This window comes from Gekko japonicus, unplaced genomic scaffold, assembly GCF_001447785.1.
Source record: "Gekko japonicus isolate JY-2015 unplaced genomic scaffold, Gekko_japonicus_V1.1 scaffold134, whole genome shotgun sequence".
NCBI lineage: Eukaryota > Metazoa > Chordata > Lepidosauria > Squamata > Gekkonidae > Gekko > Gekko japonicus.
This window is the reverse complement of record NW_015172007.1, coordinates 481,332-491,928: the sequence shown is the minus strand read 5'-3', so window position 1 is coordinate 491,928 and position 10,597 is coordinate 481,332. Positions and strand designations below refer to the sequence as shown.

The 10,597-nt window shown below is 44.8% G+C and overlaps 1 protein-coding gene across 1 annotated transcript in view; it reads left to right on the top strand.

Annotated features, from left to right (window-relative positions):
• Positions 1 to 10,345, top strand: part of CDC7 (cell division cycle 7) — a 27,202-nt gene extending 16,857 nt beyond the window's left edge. Inside the window, exons 8-12 of the mRNA XM_015420186.1 lie at positions 1,507 to 1,602; positions 4,213 to 4,379; positions 5,185 to 5,267; positions 7,211 to 7,360; positions 9,539 to 10,345. Of these exons, the coding sequence (XP_015275672.1) occupies positions 1,507 to 1,602; positions 4,213 to 4,379; positions 5,185 to 5,267; positions 7,211 to 7,360; positions 9,539 to 9,939 (897 nt within the window). The 3' untranslated portion in view covers positions 9,940 to 10,345. The remainder of the gene's footprint in view (positions 1 to 1,506; positions 1,603 to 4,212; positions 4,380 to 5,184; positions 5,268 to 7,210; positions 7,361 to 9,538) is intronic.
• The last annotated feature ends 252 nt before the right edge of the window (positions 10,346 to 10,597 follow it).

Below are 10,597 nucleotides of genomic sequence, written 5' to 3'. Positions count from 1 at the left end.
CCCCCCTCTTTCTCTGTGTCTCAGTTCAGTTTGTTTACGTCTGGGATTCTCTCCCGACACCGCTTCTGCTGGGGGGGGGGAGCTAACTTTTAGAGCTTTTTCGCTCGGTTTTTTCTCCGATTCATTGACGGTCTACTCACAGATCCCTTGTAGTTACGCTCATTCGTTGACCTTCTTGCTTGTCCCGGCTGGCATCAGCTATGCTCGGTAAAAACCGAGCCTCACAGGGGGTGGACCGATTGGGGCAAAAAGGAGCGCCTCAATTCTCCTGCTTCCGCCATCGAAGAGGTCGCCCCCCCCCCCAGCGCCCCCGGCTCGGAACCTTTATCTAAGGCTCACCTGGGGGTGCCACTTGAGGTGGCACTCCTCCAACACCCCTGGAGCGCGGATTGCCTCCCCAGCTTCAGGGGAGAGCATCCGCCATCGCTGAGCCGCAGACCAGAAGTCCTGCATGTATAGTAATTCTGACTTTAAGAATGGGATGGGAGAAAGCAATAAAGTCGTAAGAGAAGAATTCAGTTCAGTGGACAAAACAGCTAGAAAATGGAGAATGAGAAAGAAGTTCAGTATAAACACATGTATGAAACCAAAAGTGTTTGGCCTGCACAAGCAGAACTGCACTGTATAAACAGTAACTTTACTGTCTTTCCCCTTCCCACTGCAGTCATCTATGCCCACTGAAATGATTCCCTTGTGGGCCAGTGGACCCCCAGGAACATCATGAGAGGGGTGAATTGGCGAAAATCTCCCTCCCCCCTTTCTGCAAGTAGAAGTGCCTACCACTAGCCAAAAGGGAACTTAGGACCCAAGCCTGCATGTTTGACCACAATTACCAGTTCTAATTCTGTCTATAAGGGCAATTAAACCATATTAATGGACCGTCAGCGTTCCTGTGTAAGCATAATTCATATGCCAACTATTTCATTCCCTAAATGAATTGTTTCTTTCCTGCAGTGGGCTAGTAATAGTAATAGTAGTGATTCACAAAATTAAAATTTTAGATGTATAGCCTAGCTCCATATTCCATTCTTTCCAAATAGTGTTTCTCTGTATATCATTTAGTCTCATTTAACTAAATTGTCAAAGCATATTGGAATACTATCACAATTTCGAAAACATAGGTCCTGGATAGCTGGAGATCTTACAGTGCGTTTCGAGGAGTAGAACAAAACTTTGTTGGTCTTAAAGGTGCCACTGGACTCAAACTTTGTTCTGCTGCTTCAGACCAACACAGCTACCCACCTGAATCAACACTTGTTTATGTGAACTTTTATGATGAGAAAGCTGTGCAGCAGTACAAATGCCTGCCCGTTTGTTAAATGAGGCATGACTCGCTATGCAAGCATGTTTACTGTTTAGTCTAGACTATGCTCTCTTCACAAGAAGAGAGGCAGCATACACGCAGCTGATTTTTGTATTATCTCACTTAACACTTTTTAAAAGATGGATTACATTTGACAGTGTGTTAATGACAGAAACCTTCTTGTCCTCTTCCTGACACTGTAGGAGGGGTCTGAGTGGCATTCTGTTCAGCGATCTGTCTTTGGGGAGAGAAATTTCAATGTCCGAAGTTCCACATTACAAGATGGCTCCACTGTTAAAGTAAACTTTGCTTTAAATAATATTATTGTCATCAATATTCTTAACAGATTAACAATTAATTGTATTTTAAGACTAGTTTAAGATAATTAGGTAGCTATGGAATGTAAACTGCTTGTTGTTACTCAAAACCTATTGTATATTCCCATGATGCTAGTTTTCAGACTACTTGGATGAAAACCAGTTGACATGCTTCTGGTGTGTCTGTCTCCTGGTCTGAACTTTTACTTTTCAGTGATTCATCTGCTTTTCTAGCAGTGTATCACTCCAACTAAAGACCAAACCAAAAACCCATGAAACTTTTTTATTTTGTAATTGCTGGTTAAGAGAGAAAACCTTTATAAGAAACCTTTTGCTTGGATTTGCCAGATATGCCCTATCTGAATGTATTTAATTTTGTCAAAAATATGTTAACTGTACATTTTAAAAATAGTCTTTCTTACAACAAATACAAATACAACACCTTTATTGGCATAAAAATAGTCTTTCTTAATAAATGCTTAGAAATACTACTTGATACAAAATTTCATTATCCTCTGTCTACATGGGCTGATGTTAATCATTTGTTGCATGTTGATAGCCAGACAGAAACAAAATTAGATTTCAGGCAACTTTTGTAAAGATTATGCATAATTGGAAGTACAAGCATGTAATGGTAGCAATATATTGCAGTCAGGGGTCTTTTGGGGCCGGAGCACTGCTCTGGCAGGCCAGGAGCCTGCGCAAATGGCAGCGGCAAGCCCCACCCCCAGCTCCCCGCGCCAAAGCGCTGTGGCCCAGGGGAGGCCTGAAGAGCCCCGCATCCGGCTTCCCCAGGCCCGCGCCAAAGCACTGCAGCAGGGGAGACAACTGGAGAGCCCCGCTGCCAGGTCCCCTGGGCCCGCGCAGAAGCGCTGGGGCCGGGGGGAGGCCCGGAGAGCCCCGCAGCCGGATCCCCCAGGCCCGTGCAGAAGCGCTGCAGCTCGGGGAACGCCTGGAGAGCCCCGCAGCTGGGTCCCCCGGGCCCGTGGAGAAGTGCTGTGTCCGGGGGGAGGCCTAGAGAGCCCCACCGCCGGCTTCTTTCTTTCCCTCCTTTCTTTCCCTCCTTTCTTTCCCTCCTTTCTTTCCCTCCTTTCTTTCCCTCCTTTCATTCTCTCCTTTTCCTTTTTTCCTCCTTCTTCCCTTCTCTCTTTCTTTCCCTCCTTCCCTTCTCTTTCTTTTCCTCCTTCTTTCCTTCTCTTTCTTTTCCTCTTTCCTTCCTTCTTTCCTTCTCTCTACTCTCTCTCTTTCCTTCCCTCTTTCCTCCTTCTGTGGCCCAACTTTAGTGAGAAGGGGTATAAACTTTAAACCCCTTCTCTCTTCGCTCCCCCCCCCTCAGGCCAGCTGGGGAAGGAAAGGGGAGGCTTTTGAAGACCTTTTGCTTCCCCTTATGACATCACTTCCGGTGATGTCAGGGGGCGTGGCATATGCTAATCGCTTAGTAGCTCATTAGCATATCATATGCTAATGAGATCCTGCAGCTCTTTTTCTACTAAATGACCCCCGATTGCAGTAATGATTTCTAACTCAGGCTTCATTGATAGCCACTTGTCTGAGCAGAGATTAATTCCTTTTTAGGCATCCAGGTGGGAAAGCTTTGGTCAATTGGTAGAGAATTTTTTTCTTTCTTTCTGGCTAACAACACAGCCCAGATCTTGGACACACTGGCATGAGTCCTACCACTCTGCTCAGCAAAGTTTAAATCTTCTGACTTTCTCCATTGGAGAAAGAGCCACTTGTGTAGTGAGAAGCAGGGGTCATTTCGTAGAAAAAGAGCTAGGGGGACTCATTAGCATAACTCATTAGCATATGCCACACCCCCTGACATCACCGGAAGTGTGTCCTCCCCACAGCCGGCGGCGACCTCCAGCGGGCACCAGCAGGGAGCTCCAGGCCCCGCCCTCCCGCACCTCACCCGGGGGGATGGCGTCCCCCCCCAAATGACCCCTGGTGAGAAGACTCCTTTATGCTAGAAGAAGCCTTCAGAGCACAGTGGTAGGATACAAGCCAGTTAGTCTGACTTAAACCCCAGTGGAATCAGTGGGACAACTTTATTGCAGCAAAGAGAAGACCTAGATTTGATTACAAACCCAGGGCAGCTGCCAGAAACTGAAATCCAGTGAAGTTATAAATTCTTCTTTCTCCTTTAATAATGTATAGATGTAGGAGCATATGCCATCGGGACATACATTTCTCCACCCCACTGGCAGCCAGTAATATGGACATGGGAATGCATGGCATGATAACATTCCCATAATGACATGCTACTGGGAGAGGAGGGGGATAGTGAGGTGGAATTGGTTTCTTTTTCTTTCTTTTTTTTGCTCTAGTGTTTACAACACTCTCTCCCTAGTGTTAAAATATTCTGGATATTAGCAGCAGTGAGTAAAATGTCTAGTTTCATTTAGATCTCCTTAAAATGGGAATTCTTGAAATATCTTCCTACATTTAATAGCCATTGGGATTTATGCTAACAAGTTTTTTGAATCTGGCAAACTGCCTCCTGAAATGCTATGTACAATTTTTATTTTTTTAAGAGTAGCAAGACTTAAAGTTGTGTTTAAATATGTATTGTATTAAAAATATAATTTGCAGCTCATAAAGCATTCCAGGGTGACAGATATTGCATCTAGAAAATTGTCAGCAAAGAAGAAAACTGCTGTGAACAACGGCTTAGCCAAAAAAGCTGCCAGCACTTGTCCGGCTAATTTGACCTGTGACTGTTATGCAAAAGATAGAGTCTGCAGTATTTGTCTCTCAAGGTAATTAGTTTTGGTCCACTACAACTAACGTCTGTGCTGTACAGAATGTTAGAAACATAGATTAGTTGGGCACATTATTTAATAAATACAAGATAGCATAAGACCTCTGTATAGATGCACACCAAATGCTCATTTTGTGTTGACAATTTCACACAAGTGTTCACTTTCAGTACTGGTATTGCCAGAATGCACACTCGGATTGTATAGTTGCTTAAATAATTTTATCTACATGGTTTGGTATATTGTCAGTTCTTCTCTATAAAGTCCACAAAACAATCATATGGCCTGTCATTTAAGTGCTAGCTGTTGTACATGTATGCATGTGTATAAAATGTCTGGAGGACATGACAGCAATATGTTTTGATGGTATTAAAAGACAATATATTGGTGTAGCCATTTAAGCTCAGGATGCCAATTATACCTTGGCCTGTATATTTTATTTATCAAAACTTTATACCCTACCTTTCTTTCCTCATCAGGTCCACCAAGGTGGCTAATGGATTAAAAGCATACACAATAAAAACATGTTCTAAAAACCATTAAACACAAACACATAATTAAAACCAATATTAAAATACAAAAACATAAATCTATCACTGAAGCTAGAATTCCCTTTTCTAACTCTGAATCAAGAAGAGAGTGTTAGCCTCCTCCCTGGAAGGAACTGATGAGATGAAGGGATTCTGTTTTCTTGCAGAATGTACATTAATGTTACTGTATGAAGGCATATCTTAAGATTTTGCTGTCAAACTACAAAAAAATCTTATATCTTCCTAAATCTGTGTTTCCTGTCTTAACTCCCAAGGCGTCAGCAGGTTGCCCCAAGGGCAGGCACACCTGGATTCAGAGCACCAGAGGTATTAACCAAGTGCCCTATTCAAACTACAGGTACAGTAGATTAGGTTGAAACTAGATACCACCTATCTAAAACTATTAAAATATTTTGCCCTGTAATATAAATTGGGGGACCTGTATTTTATTTGAGACCCATACAGTATATGGATTTAGCAGTATGTCTCAACTGGGAGGGGCTTTGCATCCATCCATTTAAGAATTTTTAATATGTTCACTCTTCATGCTTCTGAGATTTTGAGAGATTTCATCCAATCAGTGTGGCTGTTGGTCCAAGCATAATATAATGTGTTTACAAATTGTTTAAAGCTAATGTGCAATGTGTGGGTGTCAAATAGACAACATTAATATAAATAGCATATGGGTATTCTTCCCTAAATTTCCATATGGCAGCTAGGGCATTCATTAAGAAGGGACTTTGTAGCCTTCTAGATCAGTACTGTCTAATAGACAGGAAGCAGAGTCTGTGAGGTCTGGGTATTTCTTTGTTTTTCCTCTGCTTGCCTTAAAATCACCCCCACTCCAGTTACAATCTGCTGGGCCCAAGGTTAGAGACATTCAAAAAGCTGCAGGGGTGGCCAGGGTAGGAAGTGTCGCAATCCCTTCAAGTCAATCTCCCCTTCCTCCCACCCTGTCACTCTTCTGTGGAAGTTAGGCACCAAAAGAGAGAGAGAGGTGCCTGGAGGAAATTGTAGTGTGTTTTCCCCTTAGGATCCCACCCCTGTCTTAGTGGAATGCCTTCATTCTCTTCTAGAACTCCAGCCGAGCCCCTTGAACTTCCCAAGAGGCTCTGCCACCCCCATCTGCACAGATAATCTCTTATCATGTCCGGTTGCACAGTAACATAAGTGAATGATCTAGGATGCAAGTAAGATACATGCAGTCTCATTCTGGAATTATAAAGCTTTGTTCACTAAGTTGCATTCTATCACATACCAACACAAGAATATAGACAGCCACAAGAACAAGTATATCATCTAAGAAAATAAAGCAAACAAGATCTATATATCTAATTCCCAACATGCCCCCTCTGTGCGGATATCTAAATAAGCACATCGGGGTCACTTGGGGGGCAGGGAGGTTTTCCTGCACATTTGGGCCAATCCCCATATGTGCAGAAAAATCTGAAAACTTGGGGAAAATATGCGGGGGATATTTAAATCCCTGACAGGGAGTGCTCTGAGAACGGCTTTGCTGCCGCCACTGCCAGGAAGGGTAGGGGGAGAAGGCTTGTCTGGCGCCTGTAAGCCGCTCAGGCCTCGCCACCGCCCGGGCGGGAGAAGGTTCGGTGGGCTGGCCAGGCCTCGCTGCCACCGCCGCTAGGGAAGGCAGGAGGGAGAAAGCTTGGCGGGCCGAGTTCAGGCCTCACTGCCGGTGCTGGGAGGGGGGGAGAAGGGAGAGGGGTTGGAGGGGCGCAGGGATTGCCGGCGCATCCTTCTGCCAACGCATCCCCAGCTCCTGGCCGAACTGCGCATGCAGACACATGCGCAGCCGGCTGCCTCGGTCTCCTGACTGTGGCTTCCTCCCCGGCATCTGATCGTGCCGGGGAGCAAAGACGACGCGGCTCAGGGGATCCATGTGATCCCGCTGTGGCGTGTCTATTTTCGTGCGGCTTCCAAAAGCCACGCATTTTCTTCCCTGTGTGGCAGGGGCCCCCGTGTGGCAGGGGCCTCAGTTTTAAATACTATCTAGTGCAATGTAGTGGTTAGTGGGTTGGACTAGGATCTGCCATTGTTTACACATGCAGTAAAGTTTGTCGTTGGCTGTACCTTGTTAGTGCCACAATTATATATATGTAGCTTTGCTGAGATCAGTAGTCCTTTCATGTAGACCGAGCTTTTTCCTGCACTGAAACTATAAAATCAAATGTCTGAGCTAGTATATTTTAAAATCAACTTGTGATTTCCACTCCTAAGGCCATTAAACATAGGTGAGAAAAATTGTAGTTATATGTTATTGAAGGTTTGTTTTAATTGCAGCAATTGACATATGGGCTGCAGGAATCATATTCCTTTCTCTGTTGAGTGGCCGGTATCCATTTTATAAAGCAAGTGATGATTTAACAGCTTTGGCACAGATCATGACTATTCGTGGATCCAAGGAAACTATTCAGGCTGCTAAAACATTTGGTATGCAAATTTTGTATTATTTTTATAATTAAATGTATGTTCAATCTGTTTGTAGCTATTAGTTTGTTTTCTATAGATATTTATTTTCTCAGATGCATATATAGCTTCATATAACATGGCATTGGAATTCTTTATGCTGAGGATTGTGGGACTTGTTAGGGTGTAGTTAGGGAAGCCTCACTGGTAGAACAGTTGCTACAGGGAAATGGGAAGAGATGGAGCAGAAATTTGGTAGATCCAACTCGAGGCTCAGAACATGTTGGATTTACACAATTTATTTTTTCTTCAAATAAATCACAGCAGTTCAGCTAATTATATTCATATATGAAACTTATATGAGAGCCAGCATAGTGTAGTGGTTAAGAGCAATGGATTCTAATCTGGAGAACCAGGTTTGAATCAAGGGTATAAACCAACTCCTTATATATTATTATAAATTAAGTTTATAATTATGCACAGTCAATCGTGGTCAGTAACTGCACTGTTATTATCTCACACAAAGAACACCTTCATGCAGGGCCGGCTCACCCGCTAGGCGAACTAGGCATTCGCCTAGAGCGCCTGGTGGTGGTTGGGGCGCCGATCTCCCCCCCCACCAAAAGCCCTTGCACCATTGCTGCTTCCAGCCGTGAAGGCCCCGCCCCGTGCCTGGCCTGCGCCCTCAGCTTGCTGCCCTGCCCCACCGCCCTCTACCTGGCCGAACTGCCTGCCGCCTTCCTCCAACTTGGACGCTCCAAGTTTCGCGACTCAGTGCATGCGTGTGTGGGGGGGTTCAACCCAGCCTCCCCCCACCCATCCCAGCATCACAGGGCTCCTCCTACTTCTCAGAGTGTACCCACCGCTCTGCAAGCCAATGTCCCCCCCAACACCGACATGTCCCCTCCTGGCCCTCATGCCGTTGGGTGGACAGTCCATCAAGTCAACGCAATTTGGTGGGTCTGCATGGTTCCCCATGCTGGGGGGGCTTGGCTCCTCTCCCTCCCTCCGCCCCCCCCCTTGGCCCACAGGCGCCCGCGAGCAGCAGGCGGGTGGCGGGGAGCGATGGGGAAGAGAAGGGAGCGGCACACGTAGCTGCCCGGGCCTGCTGACCGGCCATCGGGGAAGAAGGAGGAGGATCCGGTCGTGCGGAGTTCCCCTGGCCTCGTTTCCTGCAGCCAGGACGCCTTCGGGGCCCTGGGGAGAGGCCGGAGAGCTCCTTTGCCCACTGTGGAGGCAACCCTGTTGGCAGCCAGCAGCAGCTCCCCCGGTATGGCTTTTGGGGCGGGGAAGGCGGAGTGGAGGGGAAGCCTGGCGCCGCTCAGAGAGCATGTCCGCCCCACCCCCCAGCCTCTCTGGACCCAGGTAAGAAAGTCCCCGCCGCCGGCTGCAGCAAATCGGGGACTTCCTTCTTTCAAGGCCCCGCCTGGAGGTTGGCAACCCTGTAATTAGGCGTTCCCGGGGGGGGGGAGGCGCCAGAAGGTAGCCCCGCCTAGGGCACTAAAAAATCTTGGGCCAGCCCTGCCTTCGTCCATCAATATGTGTATTTTCTTAGTGTTTTGGTAACAAAAATACTTGAATAACCATGTGTGCACATTAGAGAGCAAGCAAACAAAATTGATTGTATTTACAAATGTCTGAATGGAAATAAAAGTAGCTGGGTAAATTCATCTGTTTAGTATGTTTTAAAGTGGACGGTGTTCCCAGAACTTCATGTTATCTTACAAAAGCACACCATGAATTGTGTTTCTTTACCACCACTTGTGTCCCAGTATAGGTAAGCATGCCTAGAAATAATGCCGTCAGCATGGGGAAACTAGGACTCCAGCCATCTGTTCCTGTATGAGGTTTTGCTGTGTTGGACCTCAAGTATGTTTAATCTGGACTTGCCCCAGTGTTGCTAGCTATTTTGTGTTTTGTTACAAAATAGTAATGTGACAGATGCATATTCTAGCCATCGAGCCTCTATATAAAAGATGTTTCAGCACAGGGCTGGGGAAGTTCACAAAAGGAAAATGCTACATTCTTATGAAAGGCTGGAGGTAACAAATGAGTTACATTAGTTGGAAGCTGTGTAGCACTACTTAACTTTAAAGTGTGTGTGTATATATGGTCTCTGTATTAGTATTAAAATGATGTATGTAGAAAATTGCAGTTGCATGCTGAGTAACAAACATTCTAACCATCATGCTTTTCACGCAGGTAAATCAGTATTGTGCAGCAAAGAAATCCCAGCACAGGATTTAAGAAAGCTCTGTGAAAGGCTGAGAGGAAAAAGTATTAACTCTGATATTTCAACAGGTGATATACAACAGGTGATCAACCCTTCTCGGGAACATATGTTACCAGCTGAAATAAGCAATAGTTCAGAGTTTGTGTCTCAGACACCTCAACAATACATCCAGTATCAGAAGAAAAGCTGCCATGAAGGTGATGGCATGAATGTTAGGATTTCAGAAAAAGCAGCTGATCTGAAAGGATGGGACAGTGTCCCTGATGAGGCCTATGATCTTCTTGATAGGCTGCTAGACCTAAATCCTGCTTCAAGAATAACCGCAAAGGATGCCTTGCTCCATCCTTTTTTCAAAAATATGAAGCCATGAAAATACACTTAACTCCTAATTTCCCTTCACTTACTGCATAGAATAGTAGTACTGGAAGTATTTACCTTTAAATGAAATCAAGGTCCCAACAGGGAACTTTGTTTTCATTTATATGGCTTCATAACAGCATGTATCTTGCTGTAACTATACAGCTGATCATCTATTAAATATACTTCTGGTGGAAGACTGACAACAGACTGTTTATTATTGGGTCACATTTTTTTCAGGGTAATGTACCTAATTGTTTCTGATATTGCTGCACCACTGAGGTACATTTACAGGCCTGTTTTCTGTGGTCTGGCTGTTGAACTTAAATTGCACTACACCTCTTTGCATCCCAGAGAAAGGCAAATGAGGTCTGCACATTGTCAGAAACAGTCTGTCTGAAATTCTCTTGTCCCATGTGTTTATGACTCCTAGGAGTACAGCAGTTTCTTACATTCAAATGTGCCTTAAATGGCTGGTCAATATCTGATTGTGATAGAGGAATTTTTCTTTCTTTAGAGACTTGAATGAATGTTTGTACTTCAATTGTTTGTACTTCCAGTTTTGCAGCTGTAACATATGAATTAGCATAATAGAGAACTTGTACTATTCACTGAAGAAAACATGTGAATACGGCATTTACATTGTTTCTTTCCATGGAAGAAACAGCTTT